Consider the following 21,919-nt stretch of genomic DNA (forward strand, 5'->3'; position numbering starts at 1 on the left):
TTATATATATATATATATATATATATATATATATATAATTCAATTAAATGTATCTTAGAACTATATTGCTCTCTAGATATTGGTATCTAAATTTTTGAAAAAACAATATTTTTCTACTACTAACTTGCGTAGTGATTTGATTTTACGTCCTGGGACATTAATAACCATTACACATTTGTTTTAGCTCAGACTAAAACAGCTGACGATTTGGGTGACCACTGTGCAAAATGCAAAAATGACTTAGCATCTTTCTGCTCTGTATCCTGTATAAAAGTGTCTGCAGCCCAGTCTCAGGCAGTAATGCAGTAAATGTAGCTGGCGTTTGGTGAAGCGCTGTCAGTAGCTGTGGGGGTGCAGCACAGCGGCGCACTAATTGGCCTTGGCAGAGAGAGAGAGCGAGCAAACGCGCTGGAGGTTTGACGAGCTGAATGGCTGCTGGCTGCATGGTGAATAGCAACTGATTCAGTAATTCAGCCGATAAATAATAACGATGCCTGTCCGCGGGGGAAAGAGAGCTGCACAGACTTCTGGGACACTTGCTGATACGGCCAGCGTTAAAGAGGCCGAGTTTAGTACCTGCTGGATGATGGGAATCTGGAAATGTGTGATCATCCCTTCAGGTGACAAGGAGTTTGTCTCAGGATTTTACTGCTGCTGTGGTTTGAGAAGTCACAATTGACTTTATTTATTTCTTAATGCATGTTCCTGGTGCCATTGTGGATGATTTATCATTGCATTTTATTATAAAGGAGAAAAAACTGCCTTCATAATCTTTCATCAAAATGCAATAACTTGCTTTGCCTCTTAAACGACTTTCCGTTTCAGTTGACATCCAACCACTTCTGATACGATTCAGCCATCTTTCACCATCCAATCAGTTTCCAGTGGATAAAATGAAGTCTTGTAGTTTGTACTAGCTACTTTTTTTCTCATTGAATATTCAGTTTCACTCAGAAATGTGTTGAGAACAACATTTTCATGTTGATTTTAAATTGGATTTGTTTTCAGTTGCAGGTTGTGTAGGCGGTACATTATTTGTGCTTTATTGAGACTTGCATGTCAATGTAAATTAATTGCACACTTTTTTGGGGACCAAATTGTTAAAGATAAAACCAAGTGAGCATTTGCATTTAGCTAAATGGTTGAAGTATTTCTTGTAAAATGGAATAAATAATATAATTAAATTATATGCATGATGCATGCGGGCTAAAAGATGCTTTCTCTTATTTAGAACAATGTGCATTGTCAAACACTTTACGATAAGATTTCATTTGATAACAGTTAGTAATGAACTAACAATCAAATTATTTTTTTAAATCAAAAGTTGTATCTGTTAACATTTGTTAATGCACTGCGAGCTAATGTAGACAAACAATGCACAAAAAGGGCATTAACAAAGATGAATCAATGCTTTTAAAAATATGTTGCTCATATTTAGTTGAGCATTAACTAACTTAACTAATTCATTAACTACTGTAAACAAACAAGACCTTACTGTAAATTGTTGCCAAAGAAATGCATCATTTGAACTGGTTTCAATTCTAATGTGTTACATCACAACACATTATTATAAAGTAGAAAAATGCCTTTATAATCTTTCATCGAAATGCAATAACTTCTTGTCTTTTGAACAACTTTTAATTTAATCTGACATCACCAATTCTGTTGTTTTTCTACCCCGCAGAAGTTTTTATTACAGTAATTCTAATAAAAGTCACATACAATTGGAGAATTAACCATTAAATGCAATGCATGCAATTAAAATTGGTGTTGTGCACACATGCTGAAAAACATTTGTAGAAACAATCAGAAATTGCTGGTAAATTTCACAAATAATTACAAAGAGACCGCATGCAACACATTGAATTGAACATGAAATTTTGAACTAGAAAAAAAAAAATTCTTCCATAATGTTTGTTTTATTTACAACTTCAAAAACATATATATATTTTGCAGATCCTAATAAAAATCAATTAGTCTGCATTAGAATTGACTGCAGAGAACTGTTGCAATATGACCTCAAAATGAACTGATGAAAAATACAGAAAAACTGAACTGGAAAAAAGGCGAAGACATTAATTGAGATCCCCCCGCGGGGCTGCAGGGCACTTTGATCAGAAGCTGTCAGTGCTTGATGTGGGGCCTGTGCTTCCTACCCGTCAGCGCCTTACAGAACGGCGGTAGGCTGCGGCGCACGGGTCCGGACCCCCTTCAGGATGTGGTGGGCTCGCAGTAGCTGCACCCCCAAATGCATGCACGCAAATAGCATTTCGAACGGGATGGGTGCATGCACCGTTTTTTTAAGGTGGTCCATAACGTGTGGAAATCCAAGCGGGAAAAAATGGACTGGAGATTTTTCTTGGATGCATTATTTCTCGGCCGACCATAATTGCCAGTCAGCGGTTTGGAGACCCAAAAATGAGTCCCGCCACCAGATGTTGCCGCACTCTGATCGCCACTTTGAAAGACAGAAGTTTATTGTTCTAGTGCGCTCGGCGTAGTTCAGAACTCAAAGCCAGGGAATTGTTGACGGATGGTTTTCAGAATAGCCGAACAAGAGCGTAGCTCTTTCACTCTTACGTGAAATTCATATTTAAACATTAAATGTGTTTAAGTGTTGCATGCGCATCTAAATGCATTAAATTAAATCATTTACCGTTAATTTCCCAGCAGGCTGAGCGATTGTTTTATATCTCGTCATAAAATGGCTGCTTGTGTAAGTTTGAAATAGGAAATATCTTTGTGGCAGCTGAACCTAAACCAAACAGGATGGCATCGCAGAGTTCGCACAGTTTCTTTGTCACCCACGTGTGTGTGGTTTTCAGTTTGTCTCTTGTTGGTCAGGAAGTGTTTTAACCCCTGATGCACATGCGAGCGCAGACAATTTCATCAGGTACAAAATATGACATCTGAGGATTTGGTTGTAAGATTTCAGGGCCTGAATGATGCATTTATGATGCTCAGATGTATATATTTTCTCAGATGTATACAGTTCACTTCCTGCATGAACCTCATCCGGATGTTATTGACATCAGACTTTAATCAAAAGATCATGTGCATTATCAAAGAGTTTCTAATTAAGGATTAAGATGCATCATATATATTGATTTTATCCTTTATGACTTGATTGCATGGTGACAAGTGTCTGTAAATCGCAGATGGCTGATAAATAAGGCCTGTGGTCTTCACTTTGAAGACTTTGCACTGATAAATCATTCACATTTTGACCGGGAACTCATATTAAGAAAGTAAATCGAGTGCATTTTGACTTCAGCCCATAAAAAGCCTATTTTTGGTCTGGAGCTGGAGCATTTCTCAATGACTAACTAGTGTTGTTTCTTTGGAGGTGTTCTGTCGTCCTGCTGTGGGGGATTTTAAAGGAAGTGTTACATAAATACAATGAAAGCACTCAGAGATTATTTTTAGCGGACTCAGCTTCATTGTGGACCTGTCACCTCGCTCATCTGTGGCTTTCTACACAGACCCACAAAGAAAAAAAAAAGTTTTAGTGAAAGCATTCGAGCTCATCTTACTGAAAGCACTTCGTCCGGCTTGCAAGGCGCTGCTGGAAAAGAGTTATGAAAGCACAAAGCGCTTCTAAATCTGCTGGATTATTGCAGCAATGATAATGAGGATCCAATAAATGTGAATTGTGGTGGTTATAAGAAAAAATAATAATGTGAAATCTCTGAAAGCGTTTATTGTGAAGTGATTGTAGAGTCAGGGTGAGGAGGCTCAAGTCAAAACTGCCCCGAAGAGCCATTCACAACTCGTTTTAGTAGCATAACTCAGCTAACAGGGAACCTTCCCGTAAAGTTGTAAATAATGTTTATGGAACAAGAGAGGAAACATTCTTAAAACTATGTTCTCGGAATGTCCTTATGGTGCTATGTGTATGTTCTCGGAACTTGTTCAGAACTATGTTTAATAACGTTCTTCAGTAATAACAATAGAACGTTCTAATAACGTTTTCAAAATGACAGAATGGAATGTTCCGCTAACGTTGACATAATCAGGATGAAACGTTCTTAATACATTATAAAAATGGATGTTTTGAACATTTAAAAAAACATTCAGAAATAATGCTTTCGTAGCATTTTCAAAATGATAAAATGTAACATTCACATAACCAAGAAAAAACGTTCTTTGGTGTTTTAAATGTTAAGAGAATATTCAAATGTAACGTTCTCATAATTTTTTTTTTTTAAATGATAGAATGGAATGTTCCTTTAACATTTGCATAACCAAGAAACATTTTCTTAATGCATTAAAAAACTGGACATTTTGAATGTTTAAGAAACATTCTGAAATAAAACGTTTACATAGCCAAGAAAAGCAGACATTTTAAACATTGAGAGGACATTCAAATGTAACATTCACTTAATATTTTCAAAAAGATACAATGGAATGCTATTCTAACGTTCCCCTAACCAAGAAGAAACATACTTTAAAAAAAAAGAGAGAGAGAGAAAAGATTAATGCTTCAAAAACATTCAGAAATAATGTTTCATACAGTTAAAAATGATAAAAAGGTATGTTCCTCTATTTATTTTTAATGGGTGTTTTGAACGTTGAGAGAACATTCAAATGTAACATTTTCAAACATTTTCAACAAATGATAGAATGGAATGTTTCTCTATCGGTCGCATAACTAAGAAGTAACATTCTTAATACATGAAAAACACTTCATGTGAATGTTAGCAAATGGTTCTTGGAAAAACATAATTTTTATTAGCTGGGAGGGGGGAAAAAATGTAGGTGAGTGGGATTTAATTCATCAGGAATTGAAAAGTGTGCATTCTGACCTTGAATACAGTGGTGTATAAAGTACCTGAAAGCCATACTCAAGCAAAAGTACAGATATCTTACCAGAAAATGACTTTGGTAGAAGTTGAAGTTAGAATATTACTTGAGTAAAAGTCTTAAAGTATGTGATTGTATTTATTGTACTTAAGTACAAAAATTATTTTTCAAATCTTAAATGTACTTAAGTATTGAAAGTAAAAGTACAAGTACATGCAAAATGGAAAATAAGCAAATAAATATATATATATAAAATGTTCATACACAGCTTGAATAGTAAGATTATGTTCAGTTTTAACTCTCCATTGCTCAGAGACGCAAAACAGTGCTGTGATCTTTGTTAGGAACTATATTCGATGGCAAAATTGAGCAAAAACAAGCTATTTTACCTCTAAAATGTAAGTCACTTATTGCTTTACTGAACTTGTATAAAATGATTATTAAATGTGTTCATGCTGATATCTGCAGAAAAACGGTACTCTTTGTGTGATAGGGTAACTATATTAAATGATATAAATATAAAAAGCATACAGAAGCATTTTTGCTGTCTACAATTTAGAATGCCTGGAATTTTGAGTTTTAATAGACTAATAAATCAACGTGCGTGCACACTGTGTGTGATTTGGCGATACACTTGAACATGTCCGATCGCACATCATTACAACAATTCAGTCACCATATTATCGCCGGCGATGCTGTATCGCACACCCCAGACTCGACTTGAGTGGAAAATCATCGGCGGTTGTGCGTGCGCTTGTTTGCACGAGCAAAGGTGTTTTTAGGAGTCTAACTTGCAGACGGCAGACCACTGATTCGTCAAACCTGCTTTCCTGCGGTCCGTGTTCTTCTGACTGTTTTGTAGTAAGTAACGAATATGCTTCGGGGAATTGTATCGGAGTAAAAGTATACAATTTAATTTGGTAAAAGTAAAAGTTGGCTGAAATATAAAAACTCAAGTAAAGTACAGATACTGCCAAAAAATACTTAAGTACTGTCACAAAGTATTATTACTTCGTTACATTACACCACTGCTTGAGTATTCGTTTGCTAAAGCTGTATTTAAATGTGCAGCTGAAAAGAAAACTTTTGATGGAAATGTAGGTCAAGCATGGAATAATGTGCGCTGATGAATCGTCCACAGTACATGGCATGTGTATACGAGGTTAATAGTGATTGATGTTGATTTTGAGGGTGTTATAGCAGACTGCAGGAGTGAAACAGCCTCTCATCTGCTCGGTCTCTGCTCGGGACACGAGGCATCAGCGAGGGCAGGGCTGCAAAAACACATTTCATGGAAGTTTTACGAGCTGTAAACGCAGGAAACTTTGACAAGGCCTGGAAGTTGCTGATATTGTTTGGGCTGTGATTATCTGCCGGTTTGACAGCCCACCTGAACCAGCTGAAGAGTAGCTAAAGCTAACAGCTAACAGAGAAAATACCACAGAACTCGCAAAATCAACTCGGCTGTGACCAACTAGCATTTCCCTGTGGGATTTGAGGCAGATAGTCACCCCGTTAGTGTTTTTATGTCTCCCTGTATTACTTTCAGCCTTATAGTTATATATATATATATATAGCAAAATGTCTTTTTTTAAAGAAAATATAATCACTTATTTCTTTTTGATGATTTTACTGTGAAATATGACCTGGACATGAGCAGATCGGAGTGCAGATGTTCTGTAATGTGAGTTTCTGCTCCACACGTACAAGACTGTAGGTTCCATACGTGAAACAGGACAGGAGATAAATAAATACGGCGGACGCGCAGGAATGCAGGAGCTGTATGGAGAGAGCTCCATTGCCCGGCCTGGGCAAACACAAGCACTTGTCCTGAGCAAACAGAGCCGGAGCTCACGGCTTCAGGACGAGCCCGGGGCCCCTGAGAGAACGCACACCTAAAGGACACTTCATCCACAAAGTCCGGATCAGACGTGTGTTGCACTGTCCCAAACCCGTCTCATACAGAGAGCATGAGGGATGCTTTAGAACAGAAACACACCGTTTGCATGACTCTCAGAAGTGAGCCTGAAGGTTTCCCGTGAAATTAACAGGAAGCCGTGAGCTGCTTTTGTCTCGACCTGTGACCGTGTCGTCTGTGAGTGGCTCTTCATTCATGGCTGACTCTTATCACAGATATACATGCTTCTTGTTCAGGTTCACCTGCTAAACAATTCATCTCTTCATCATTGCATATTTCTAAATCAGAGCTGAAAGCCTTTCGAGTGGCTTCAAGAAAAATCACAAATGAGACTTTTAAATAATCGTTTCTCCTGTTAAGCAATGAGATTCAGTTGAGAGCGAATGGAGACTTGCTTCATTCATGCCAAAATGAAAAGGCCATCATCATTTACTCATGTGATTCAAAACCTGTATGACTTTCTGTCTTTTTGAACTCAAAAGAAGATATTTTGAAGGACGTTGGGAACCGTACAACATGGGAGCCCTTTGAGGTTTGGAAGGAGTAAATTATGACAGAATTTTTCATTTTTGGTTTTAAAAATGTTTGAATTCTATTTCTATTTATTTAATACTTGTTTTTGGGTTTATTTATATAGAATCCATTCAATACAATGCGCAAAATCTCTTAAACCAAACCATGACTCATTTCACCTCAATTTTCCATTAAAATAATGCATTCAATTTGTTTTACTTTTGAGAATTTGACTGTGTGCTTATATATATATTTGTTTATATTTAAACAAAATGAATGCATTATATATATAGGCCTATATATATATATATATATATATGATGACTGCATATTGTTATTTTAATTAAGATATATATTTTAGTATATATTTATATATTTGAATGTTTGGGTGAATTGTCCCTCTAAATTGTACATTCAATTAAAATGGTCTCTATTTATTTAATATATGTTTCTGGTTTTATTTTGGTCATTATGTAGAATGTGCAAAATCTCTCAAACAACTTTCCCAGTCCTGTGAGGTTTTGCGAAATACCCTGTTTCACTCGGTAATGCATTAAATTGTGGATGAAACACAGTTTCTTAAATCTCACAATTGTCTTGAGGTCTGAACATTGTGTCACATTTAATTTAGTGTGTAACCTGTTCATTACTTGTGTTACAAGTTCCTGTAGCAATGAAAATGGTTTGAAACACCAGTTTTTCAGTGTGCATATTAAATATTTTGTGACGATTTTGTCGAGTGAAAGTTAATAATCTGATCTGTGTTGGATGTGTACGAGTGCGTGAACCGATGAGGAATGTTTGCGGAGACTTAAGCAAAAGAAGTCTTCATTTTCTCTCCATGCAATCTCATTTCTGACTAGGAAAAACAATTGAGATGCTGAGGTTTTAATGGAGTTCTTACACATATTTGTCTCATATTTGATTGACATGTTGATTTTGATTGCACACTTGATCTTGGCAAATCTGAGCACCATTTGAGACATTTTTGAGATTTGAAACTCTAGAAATGTGATTTCTTAGGAAAAATATCAAAGCAGGAGAGTCAAAAGAAAGAAGTCTTAATTTCCTGGCTAGGAGAAACAGTTGAGATGTTAACGAGATCTGCTTTGTGAAGCTTAATAGAGTTCTTACTTAAATTTCACATATTTGTCTCATATTTCTCCTGAAATTAGAGAAATAATAAAAAACAGATACATGAGAAATAGTTGTCATGCAGTAAGAGTATAGACATTTAAATGAAAATAAGCGAGGATCTTTGAATTTGATGAGAAACATTTGAGTTCATGTTGAGTTTGATTGCACACATTTAGGCAAATCTGAGCACTGAGCGAGACACTTTTAAGATCTGAAACAATAGAAATCTAATTTCTCCGAAAAACAAGTGGGAAATGCAAAAAAAAAAAAAAAAGGGGTCTCCATTTGTTCTCAATATAATATAATTTCTGTCTAGGAGAAACATTTGAGATGTTAAAGAGGTTGCTTTGTGAAGCTTAATGGAGTTCTTACTTATGTTTCATGTGCTTGTCTCATATTTCTCCTAAAATTAGAGAAATAAGAAAAACAAGATTTCTCTCTTGGAGAAACAATTTAGATTCTAATGAGGTTTGCTTAATGGAGTTCTTACTTGCATTTCTCATATTTGTCTCATATTGAGACAAACAGTTGTCTAATAATTGAGAAAATAGTTAAAATGAGTTATTAAAATGAATGTGAATCTTTGCATATTTGATGAGATGTATTTAAGTTCTTGATGAATTTGATTGAGCACATTTTGGCAAATCTGAGCACTGAGTGAGACATTGTCGAGATCTGAAGCTCCAAAAGTCTAATTTCTCAGAAAAAATACAAATAAAATTCTAAGCATGACATGCAAAATAAAGCAAAAGAAGCCTCCAATTGCTGTCCATGTGATCTCATTTCTGACTGGGAGAAACAGTGGAGATGTTTTCGAGGTTTGCTTTGTGAAGCTTAATGTAAGAGTGTGAATTCGATGAGAAGTGTTTGAGTTCATGCCAGATTTGATTGCACACATTACCTTGGCAAATCTGAGCACTGAGCCAGACATTGTTGAGATCTAAAATCTAGAAATCATTTCTTAGAAATGCAAAAGAAAGCAAACAAAGTCTCCATGTGATCTCATTTCTGTCTTGGAGAAGCGATTGAGATGTTGGAGATCTGCTTTGTGATTTTCTCTCCTGTGGGCTGTTTGGTTGAAGGACCGCCTGCTAGTTTCATCGCCCGAGGACAAAGCGCCCGGGGCTGGTAAACCCAAGACTGCTAAAGTGAGTCAGTGTGATTTGTAATGGTTTAGTAGTCTAGACTCTACTGACTGCAGATCTAGCATGCGCTGCTGCATTTGAGCGTTATCCTGATGACATCTCACACAAATACAGAACGACAGGGCCGCAAGTTAGTTCCAATCAAAGAGCTGCTAGTTACTGTAAATGCAGCATGTTTGCAATTATTTGAAACCGCAGCATAAAAACCCCGCGAGTTTTCCTGCTGTTTTACAGCCCTGAACCTCTGACCTGCACCGAGAATGAGATAAACGCTTTAAACGGCGGAGGGTAAACTTCAAATTAAAAGCGCCCAGCCAAAATGGCATCACAGCTGGTCTCAACCGGGTCCTCCTTGTGAGGCGGCTTTTGGCAGAGCGCTTTCATAATTGAGTTTTTAAAGACGGCTAATCAGCAAAGCCAGCCGACGCGCGCGTTTGCACCAAGCAGACGTGTTTTTTTGACCAACTTTGTTTAAAAATATTTTCTTAATTATTTTCCACACTCTTTTCTTTTGAAAGCTCCTAATTTGTTCGACTGCTGCCAGTCGAGATTAGGAAACGGAGGGGGAGGCGTGAGACGCCGCGGAAAGTCAGCGATTATTGAGACGGCGCTCCTGTTTTCGGGATATTTTTGCCTGCGTGTGGAAATCGTTGCGCTGGTCGTTTGATACTTCCATTTCACAGAAAGAAAACAACGTACAGCGTTTATGTTTTAAATATATACCTGCAATGTGAATGCGCAGCTGAATGTTTGTATTGCGGCGTTCCAGGTACGAGTGTTTAAATGAGTTTGCCGATGGCTTCACCTCCTCCTTCCTCTTGACATTTCAAAGGTACGAGCCGCTCGCCGTAAGCCGGGTCTTACTGTAATCTTTCTGTCCCCCCCTTTTTTTTAATCCATGCTATTGATATTGTGGTCGGGTTATAAACTCTTAATAAGGCTCTGCCTTTCCCACTGCCAGAGTTTTGCTGGAAACTATGAAGCAAGCTTGCAGAAAAGCCAGCTTAAAAAAAACCCATTTATTTATAGTGATGCTTTAAACCAGGGTTTCCTACTGCAGTTGTGCTTCGTGACGCTCAGACAAACACGGTACAGAACTGTTTATCTTACAAAAGTATACAGAAATGTCATTAACATGACATGAGTAGGAAAACTGGGAATTATGGTTGGTTGCATGCTTTTGCTATAGCCAATAATTCAATGCACAAAATGCACTGTGGTCAGAATGAACAATGTTATGCTTGCATTTAATATTATTAGGGTTGTGTTTTTAGTTATTTTTTACCTTGCATAGTTTTGCATAGTCTTGGACTTCAGATACATAAAGGATAAAGGGATTTAATTTGCTGTCATAACTATGGATAATTTACATTGATGCATTTGGCAGACGCTTTCATCCAAAGCAAACTCTGGAATTTTAAGAGGCGGGATCGGCTCCTGAACTCCGCTTTGTTCCTGTGAGCCCCTCCAGTCTGACAGGATTGATTTGCTCCGGCTATTAATGCACACCTCATCTCATTAATATTCATGAGTATTCATATGTAAGAAATGGCATGTTTTTGTACTTTTGGTTGGTGCAGAATCAGTATATTGATCCCTTTAAAACATTGGAAATGTGTGAATGTTTTTAGAATATTGAACATGGAATTCACATTGTATTGTTTGTTTTATTTACAACTTTGGAAAATTATTTTCACCAGGACTATTATAGTTAACTAAAACTAAACTAAAACCATAAAAATAAAACATTTTAGGTTACTTTAAATAAAATAATGATGATAAATAATAAAATAACGTAATATAAAAAAAACTTTTATTTCAACTAGTTGCCAAGGCAACATTTCTCATGTTAATTTAGTTTAGTTTATCTTAATTTAGTTGAGTTTCATTTAGTTTAACATGATGAAACTAAAACTAAAACTGAAATAAAAATTAATACAAACTATATAGACATGCATATATATATATATAAACAAAAAATGCTGAAAACTCAACAAAGTTTGCAGAGAGTTTATCGAATATTGAATTTATTGTTACTTCAATAATCTTTGTTCTATTTACAACTTTGAACATTTTTTCTTTTCTTTTTTTTTTTTAAACCAGGGTACCTATAGGTAACTAAAACTAAAATTAAAACCATAAAAATAAAAAATTTTGTGACTTGAAATAAAGCATTAACTGAAATAAAATGTAAAAAAGCCAAGACAACATTTCTCATTTTCATTGAGTTTAACTTGATGTACTAAAATAACTAAAACTGAAAGAAAAAAGAATCCAGTATATTCATAGGTTGCATATGTGTACTGAAAATATTATTCATAAGTTAAAAAAATTAGAATAATTATTTTGATACACTTTACAATAAGCTTTCATTAGTTAACATGAAGACACATATCTCATTGGTAGTTAATGTTAACTAATGCATTAAACAAGTGAGACCTTTTTGTATAATGTTAGCATTATTTTTAACATCACATTTATTTAATGAAGTTAACACATGGTCTGATTTGACATTATAATGATTTCATCTTGTTTGGAGTGAAACATGCATTACACTATAACTGTTTCACTTATACTCGTTGAGCTTTGATGATAATTAAATTCAGAGTGTGAATGACTTATTAATAAGTCACATGTGGATTTAATCTATCATATGTTTGCCTTCAAAAGTTCTTTCTCTGACAAAGTTGCATCATTTACTGATAAATCAGCTGCATTTGCAATTCTGTGGTGGAAACTGAAAGATTTGGTCTGGAAAGTTGTTCATATTTTAGATTTTGTTAGTGCATTGATTTGTACAAACACAAAAATGATCGCATACGAATGAGATCATAATGCGGTTCATGCATAATCGCATGCAGTAGGACTAATATTAGCATTGTTTAGGCTCTCTGCACGTACAGTACAGTGTGTTTCACTTTCCTAAATATGATTTAATTTCACCTGGTCGCGGCCACGTTGTTGGTCCAGAATGGCGGCGGTGGCGTGAGCTCACGTCCTCAAACAAACACTGAGCTGCAGCTGTAAAGGCTGTGAGATAAAGAGTCTCGTGCAGCTGGAGGTGAAGAGCGAGCGAGAGGAAATCATCGAAGAAAAAACGCGATCTGCAAATGTAGCCGTTGAGTCTGTTCTCTTCACAGCAGCCGCAGTAATGGCTTTCCTGTGTACTTGTCCTGTCAAATCAGCTCAAAACCATTTCAGCCCAAATTCACTCTCGGAGCATGCAATCACTCTGCGTTCTGGATGGCCGAATAAAACGCACCCGAATAGATGCAAAATTATGCAGATTATAATCCTAGATTACCAGAACCTTTAGAGCAAAACCAAACTGCAGTCTTTGACTCGAGCGTTCATGTTAAATCAACTAGTTTCATGCATTTCCCGAGGAAATTGAAGTGCTGTTTAAACCTGCAAAAGTCACTTCCATCATGTTTTGGTGTAGAAACCTTTTTCACTCTGAGAGTGTTTGTAAACTTCTCAATTCATTACAAAGAAACAGCATTTAGTTGAACGTCAAATTTTGAAGTAGAAAGACTGAAATACTATTTTCTTTTAAAATGTTCACCAGTGATATGTTTTATTAACAACTTTGAATTTATTTATTTCATTGTTTTAGTACCAGGGTTATAGGTAACTAAAAATGCAAGTAAAACTATGCAAATAAATAAATAATAGATCAATAAAAATCAATCAATCAATCAATCAATCAATCAAAAGCCTTTTATGTCAGCGTTTCTAATCTTGGTGTACTAAAATAACTAAAACTAAAATGAAAATTAATTTGTATTAATTAAAATAAAAAAATGTAAATGTTAAGTATGTTAAAATGTTATTAATTAAAAGTATAAAAAATATTTGAAAAATTATTACATTTAAATTTATTAAAATTTGGATTAAATTTTATGAAAACTTGGCTAATGTCTAAAAAAACTGCTAAAATTACAAAAACTTACAACAAAACTGCAGATTGTTTATAAGGTTAATGCAGTCAATAGGTTGAATTTATTGCCGAATAAATGAATTGAATGAATGGAATGAATACTTTACAATAAAAATATAAATAATGATAAATAAATAATATAAATGTGTGTGTAATGTATTAAAAAGTTTGAAATGAATGTAAAATATCATTATAGAATTATATTATAATAATTATAATAGAATTATTATGTATTATATATATATATATACAAATTCAAAATATTATTACAAATATTTAACTCTAAAGCTATAATAGTATCTCAGTGATACTAAAATAATAGATTTTCCAATGCTGTGTTTTGGGCGGTTTGCTAGATGGATGTATTCTGCTCTCTAGTTATGGTTTGGGTTGGTGATTTGAATGCACTGATGTTTTGCTTGTATAAACAGTATAGTCTTCCTATGTCATATGATGTCGAACACTTTAAATACATGCAAAACACATATCGCATCCAAACGCCATCAGTGTTTGCGTACAATGGACACAGTGATTCAAATGAGATGACTGGCACTGATTTCCACACATCTAGTGCATTGTGTGCAAAGCATTCAACAAGCACAGATAACCCGTCCCGAGTGTCTGTTGTACAGATAGGACGCCGTGCATGAGGCGTTTTATGATGTTGCTTTCTCTGTTTTTCTATATGAAATCTATCCCGGGCTTCAGTCTGGAATACCGTGGTAAATCAGGCATCAGAAGTGGCTCAAAGCTCACCCAGAGAATGACACTGTGTGGATGCTGTGTGCTTAAGCTTAGATGGAAAGAGAGAGAAGAAAGAAGCTGTGGTGGATGTGTGCCAGAGCCCAGAGGGCATGCGTGGGGAAGAGCTTTCATCTGCCACAAACACACACAAATCAAGGTTCTGTCATCATTTACTGTCCTTTCAAACCCGTGTGACTTTCTCTGTTCTGTAGAACACAAAAGGAGACGTTTAGACGGATGTTCACGCTGCTCTCGTGCGATGAAAGCTAAAAAGCACCATATGAGCTGTGCACTAGAGTCCAAGTCTTATGAAGTCATAGACTCAAAATGTAAAAGTTTACATAATACATAAAACATTTTAAGCTGCATTACAAATCATAGAAAAAATTGTATGTAAAAATTAAATAATACATCAAATCAATTTAAGTTGCATTAAAATCGTGTACAAATTGTATGTAAAAAAAAATATTGTAATATATGGTCAGTTTAATTTGCATTAAAATCATATACAGATTTTATTTAAAAATGTAAATAATATACAAGATAAATTTAAGTTGCATTAAAAAGCATACAAAATTGTATGTAATAGCATGTAAAAGTGCAAATATATAAGATACTTTTAAGTTTCATTATAAAGCATTTAAATGTAAAATAAAGATACATTTAAGTTGCATTAAAAACATATAAAATTGCATGTAGAAATTTAAATAGCACATTTATGTTGCATTAAAAACTTATAAATTGTATGTAATTCTGTCTAAACTTTTCAGCAATATATAAGAACATTTTAAGTTAAGTTAAAAAACAAAGGTGTATGTAAACTTTGTAAATAATATATGAAATAAAGTTGCAATAAAAAGCATTTAAAATTGTATGTAATTATATGTAACAATAAAATAGTATAAAAAATAAATTTAAGTTGAATTAAAATCATATAAAATTGTATGTAATTGAATAAAAAAAATTTAATAATGTAATTTAATGTTTAAACATCTAAATACAAAAGTATGATAAAAAATAACTACATTTATTGCTATTTGTTGCATGAAGTTATTCATTTTGGACTCTAGTTACAAGACATCCAAGAACTTATTGCTTAAAGTTTTTGTAAGTGCAAAGGAGATTTAAGAACTGATTTGAGATCAAATGATATAGGACGTTGAAGATTTGAAATATAGCATGAGTTGTGTGGTCTGCTGTTTAATCAAATATCTCTGTCTGCTTTTATTGTACGTTTGAGATCCGCCTGAAGATTCTGCTAAACGTCTTTCGTCACACAGGTTTGTTTGGGTTCATAAAGCAGTGCAAGAGAGAGAGACGGTGGCGTGGATGTGAGAATGGACAGATGGAGTGAGATGAGGACATGCAAAATGCAATAAAGTAAAAAAAGAAAGCGGTCATGACGGAGCGCGAGAACAGATAGAGAGAATGTGGGATTAGAAGAGTAACAGCTGGTGCTCAAACCCTTCAAACAGTCCATCATGAGCTCACTTCTCCAGTAAATCACAGATTACTCCTGTGACCTTGATTCACAAACAATATCTGGATTCCCATCATCATACATCTCATTAAGAGCATCTTTATCGGCAGGAATGGAAAGCGCTCATTGGTGGAGGCGAACGGGGAAGAGCATTCAAGTAAAACGTGTCATTATGGCACGTTTTTGAGCAGTTTATTGTTTATGATCAGGAGAACTTGAAAAATGTGCTGCGTTGATTACGTTCAGCGCTCAGATGTGTTGTTGCTGAAGCTGCTTTGTATTGTTGCGATGTTAATCCGCAACGTCACACCTTTTCAGTATCTTTTACAGTCTTGATTTCTACAGAATTTTACTATAATTACTAGAAAATGTCATCAAAAATAAAACAAAAATTTATGTTTTTTTAGTTTTAAATTTTAAGCATTAAACCATTTGCCAATGGTTATACAAACAAAAAAATAAACTTAAAATAAAAATAAACTTAATTCAGAAATATATTAACTATATCAATTATACATATGGTATGTTCTTTTATTACAGTAAATTTCAATTTCCTACTTTATTTTTTATTACATTCATAAAATTTTTTTTTTAAAGGATACTCAGGAACAAGACAAAGTGATTATGACTTTAAAATATACCGATTTTTGATTAAAATTATTCGATTTTTTTAAATTTATGGTAATATGCACTCACACACACACACACACACACACACATTTTCTAAATATATACTGTATGTGTGTGTATTTATATATATACATAATAAATATACACAGTACACATACATATGTTATGTAAACAAAAACTTTTATGTTGGATGCGATTAATTGTGATTAATCGTTTGACAGCACTAATAGTAATATATATATATACACACCTATATACTGTATATATATATATATATATATATATATGTATATGTATATGATAGAAATTATGTTTATTATGAAAAAGGTAAAATAAGTGTACTGCCTACACCTTTTCTGGTTAGTATAATTGCGTATAATTATTATGAAATTGTGTATGACTAAAATAAAAATCTTGATGATGATGATACATTGCATGAAAACCCATGAACTATGAAAGTGAAGATAACCTCTGAAATGAGATTAGTGTTTAAGGATAGTCATTATTAGAATAATGTTTTCTCGTGAAACTGAGCTACTTTGTGACCAGAATCTCAGATTTCCTCATCGTAATGAGCTTTTGTGCAGAAAACGGTTATGAAAGCAATGTTAAAGTATGAATGTGTTTTAACTCAGAGAAGCCCATTTTCCTCGGCGGGCATCTGTTGGCGGGAGGGAGAGAGGTTTGTGTAAAACCAGCCTAAATAAGGCCGGTCTGCAGCGAGACGTTTACGAGCTGCAGTGAAAGTGTAGTGTGTAGGGCAGACGCTGGTGAAATTAGTTTAATAGAACGTCAACCTCTGCCCTCTGTCTTTCTGTTTCACTCACTCGCTTTTTCTGTTGCTAAGATTAGCCTTGATTAAGACACAACTGCTGCCACCTGCACAGGCATAGGCTGGGTCTGAAACTCAATAGTAGTGCACACTGCATACTATTTACTGACCGAAATAGCATCTGAAGCAGTGTGCATTATGCATGTCTACTGTACTGTAGTATGCTGCATTATCACATTATGGTGCATGCTTAATATGGCAAGTAGCATGCAGTTGGCATCTCTGGTTCTTTTGCAAATCAACTTTGTGCAAAAAGATCTTTACTTTTGGAAGGTTTTAAAAGAATAGTTCAACCTAAAATGAAAATTTGCTGAAAATGTGCTCACCCTCAGGTCATCCAAGATGTAGATGGGTTTGTTTCTTCATCAGATTTGGAGAAATGTAGCATTGCATCAGTGTCTCAGCAATGGATGCTCTGCAGTGAATGGGTGCCGTCAGAATGAGAGTCCAAACAGTTGATAAAAACATCACAATAATCCACAAGTAATCCACAGCACTCCAGTCCATCAGTTAACATCTCGAGAAGACAAAAGCTGTGTGTTTGGAAGAAACAAATCCATCATTAAGACGTTTTTAACTTCAAACTGCTGCTTTTGGCTAAAATACGAATCTATAATTCGTAATAACGCGTTTTTTTAATAAAAAGTGCATCTGCTGTTGTCGCTCACATCAAAATCCAGCCATTTTGGCTTGTTTTATTAATTAAATAATTGTTGAAATAATTAGAGCTGTTTTGGCTTGTAAACGGTGCTTGATCTGTGCAGATTTCTATCTTGATTCAGACCAGACCACTTTTTCACTGGATGAAGCGTTTTTATGGATTACGGACTCGTATTTTAGTTAAAAACATCTTAATGATGGATTTGTTTCAGCTTTTGTCTTCACAAGATGTTAACTAATGGACTGGACTGGTGTGGATTACTTATTTTATTACTATTGTGATGTTTCTATCAGCTGTTTGAACACTTATTCTGATGGCACCCATTCACTGCAGAGCAAGTGATGGAATGCTACATTTCTCCAAATCTGATGAAGAAGCAAACTCATCCTAATCTTGGATTTTCATTTTTTAAAAATGCACAGTTGACATCTTCTGGTTGTATACTGCACATTTTAGGAACCGTATTCAGTATGCACGATAAATTCTGCAGAAAAGGTAGTATGTTAGTATGAGATTCGCTCTCTCATGCTGCAGGACAGGAGTTTGATCAGTTCAGATGTTTATAGTGACACTTAAATATGATGCTGGAAGCAGAATAAACATTGTAGCATGTCAGTTTTGATTGAATCCTTCTAAGATGAGCGTCTGTTTGAAAGCGCACATGCTGAAAGCGCTCCAGGTCAGTTGTTTATATCCAGAGGCCGTGTTATCATTTAGTCTTACAGTATATCCAGAGGCAAATCCCTACAACATGCATTCAGTATTCACTGAACGCCAACTTCAAATCCGACTCGAATTCAAATGCAATGAGTTATTTTAGTAATCCTCTGTGATTAGCCACGGTAATTCGTTTAGTGAATTTGATCAGTTCAGATGTTTATAGTGACACTTAAATATGATGCTGGAAGCAGAATAAACATTGTAGCATGTCAGTTTTGATTGAATCCTTCTAAGATGAGCGTCTGTTTGAAAGCGCACATGCTGAAAGCGCTCCAGGTCAGTTGTTTATATCCAGAGGCCGTGTTATCATTTAGTCTTACAGTATATCCAGAGGCAAATCCCTACAACATGCATTCAGTATTCACTGAACGCCAACTTCAAATCCGACTCGAATTCACAGCAAAACACAACAGTGGCAAATGCAATGAGTTATTTTAGTAATCCTCTGTGATTAGCCACGGTAATTCGTTTAGTGAGTTTACACATTTTGTTTTATTAAGTCAATTAATTATACGCAACCCGAAACGAGCCACCGTCTGATTTGATTGTTTTCGCCACCCGCAAATTTGATTTATTTCGCCGCTCGGAATCCGTTTACGCTCCTGGAGGAAACTAAAGCAAGATGCAGGACTTGTTTTGGTTTTAATTCGCTTTGAAGCTGAAATGTTTGAGTTTTTTGGGCCTTCCTCCAGTGAAAAAGTGCATCTGCTGTTGTCTCTCACATCAAAATCCAGCCACATATTAGTTTAGAGCTGTTTAAACGCTGCTTGATCTGTGCAGATTTCTCTCCTGATTCACACCAGAACACTTTTTCACTGGAGGAAGAGTTATTATGGATTATGGACTCGCATTTTAGTTAAAAATGTCTTGATGATGGATTTGTTGCAGCTTTTGGATTTGTTTTCCATGACTGGAGTGCTGTGGATTACTTGTGGATTATTGTGATGTTTTTATCAGCTGTTTGGACTCTCATTCTGACGGCACCCATTCACTGCAGAGCATCCATTGCTGAGACACTGATGCAATGCTACATTTCTGCAAATCTGATGAAGAAACAAACTCATCTTAATCTTGGATGAACTGAGGGTGAGCACATTTTCAGCACATTTACATTTTGGGTGAACTATACCTTTAAATGCACAGTTGAAATCTGTTTGGTTGTATACTGCACATTTTAGTGAATGCACACAGTATGCATGCCGCAAGACAAGAGTTTGATCAGTTTAGATGTTTAGAGTGACATTTGCACACTTAAATATGAGAATAAATGTTGTAGTATGTCAGTTTTGATTGTAACCCTCTAAGCTGAGCATCTGTAAGTACTCCAGCTCAGTTGTTTGTATCCAGAGGCCATGTTATCATTTAGTCTTACAGTATATCCAGAGGCAAATCCCTACAACATGCATTCAGTATTCACTGAACGCCAACTTCAAATCCGACTCGAATTCAAATGCAATGAGTTATTTTAGTAATCCTCTGTGATTAGCCACGGTAATTCGTTTAGTGAATTTACACATTTTGTTTTATTAAGTCAATTAATTATACGCAACCCGAAACGAGCCACCGTCTGATTTGATTGTTTTCGCCACCCGCAAATTTGATTTATTTCGCCGCTCGGAATCCGTTTACGCTCCTGGAGGAAACTAAAGCAAGATGCAAGATGTGTTGGTTTTAATTCGCTTTGAAGCTGAAATGTTTGAGTTTTTTGGGCAGGCCAGTCACAACAAAGTGACAGCGCTACCTCAGCGCTACCTCTGCTGATCCACGAGAGTGTGCGGGTCAAGAACTTGAACTTTCTGCTTTGTTTGTTTACCCCGAAGTCCATCTTTGTTCTATTCTCTGGACAGGTAAATAGTTGCGAGTCGCCATCTGTAGACTAAACATCTCTCGACTCGCAGTGGGATGTACAGTGACATGTTAGATGTTGTTTTTGATCAGTGAGCATCAGGTTTAAACGCTTCTTAACGTGAGCGGGATCTGGTTTTAATGAAGAACACGTGTTTTACAGCATATAGTGAGGAGTTTCTCCAGCAGCCCCGGATGGGTTTCAGCAGTACTGATATTTGATATGCAGTCTGATATGATGCCTTGATTACACTGGCTTACACAATACACAATCTGTTCATCAGTCTGTCCTTCACTGTGACCCGCACAAACTCACTAACCACATTATGAGATGACTGACAGCCACCAAAACACGCAGTATTACCATGCTTCTCTGCATATTTTTTTTCCAGTATTACCTTGTTTTTTTGTGTGTGTGTACCATAGTAGTACTATACTGTAGCTGGGGCATGCACCACTGTTTTTTTTTTCTGGATATGCACAAAGGTTGTTTTTTATTTTTGATTTAATTCGTTTTTTAAGTTTTGGAATGTGTCAAGATACTACTATGCTTTGTTGCATATGTACCATGGTAACATTTGATTTATTTTTAATGTGTACCATGGTGGTAATGTGATTTAAAAAAAAATAATTAATACTGCAATTTATTTAGTTTATTTTGCAAGTTATTTGGTATATATTTATTTAATTAATTTGTACCATGATGATTTTTTTGGGATATGTACCATGGTAATACTGGTTGTTTTTTATTTTTGATTTAATTCGTTTTTTAAGTTTTGGAATGTGTCAAGATACTACTATGCTTTGTTGCATATGTACCATGGTAACATTTGATTTATTTTTAATGTGTACCATGGTGGTAATGTGATTTAAAAAAAAATATTTTTTAAATGTACCATTGTTAATACTGCAATTTATTTAGTTTATTTTGCAAGTTATTTGGTATATATTTATTTATTTAATTTGTACCATGATGATTTTTTTGGGATATGTACCATGGTAATAGTCATTTTATATGTATTTATTTAATGGTATTACCATGCTTTTTATACTACGCTTATTTGTATATACCATGGTAATAATGTTTTTATATATACCATGGTAATACTAAGATTGTATATATGTACAATGGTAATTTTATGATTTTTGGAGATTTTTATTTTATTTTTATATGTACCATGATGTTGCCATATTTTAGGACACGTACCATAATATTCTTTGAAGTACCATGTAAATACCATGCTACATGAATGTACAGCATTAATCGTTTACTGCCATGATTTTTTATTAAGTATCAAACCTCTCCCATCTGATAGTCTCACTGTACCCCAGTACAGCAATAGTACTTTTTTTGCAAGGAGTATCAACAATATTTTTTGTATTTCATCTGCAACAGCAGTATTTAAAGCACACAGAAATGTTTTTGTTTGCTTTTTACATTCTAAGAAATGATTCGAGGAGTACATGATACTTTTAAGAGGAGAGATTAAGCAATACAGAAATACAGTTCAGATTATGTGTCTGTCTCTGTAAACGTGTGTCCTCAGGGTC

General features: G+C 35.1%; 1 protein-coding gene across 1 annotated transcript in view; it reads left to right on the plus strand.

The window, feature by feature from the left end:
* Positions 1–9,401: 9,401 nt before the first annotated feature.
* The window catches only part of LOC107553899 (TOX high mobility group box family member 2-like), a 114,236-nt gene continuing 101,718 nt past the window's right edge, over positions 9,402–21,919 (plus strand). The window contains exons 1-2 of the mRNA XM_016236249.1: positions 9,402–9,499; positions 10,286–10,364. Coding sequence (XP_016091735.1) covers positions 9,402–9,499; positions 10,286–10,364 — 177 coding nt within the window. The remainder of the gene's footprint in view (positions 9,500–10,285; positions 10,365–21,919) is intronic.

The sequence above is a fragment of the Sinocyclocheilus grahami genome, unplaced genomic scaffold (assembly GCF_001515645.1).
Source record: "Sinocyclocheilus grahami isolate Dianchi unplaced genomic scaffold, SAMN03320097.WGS_v1.1 scaffold485.1, whole genome shotgun sequence".
In the NCBI taxonomy this organism is placed as follows: domain Eukaryota; kingdom Metazoa; phylum Chordata; class Actinopteri; order Cypriniformes; family Cyprinidae; genus Sinocyclocheilus; species Sinocyclocheilus grahami.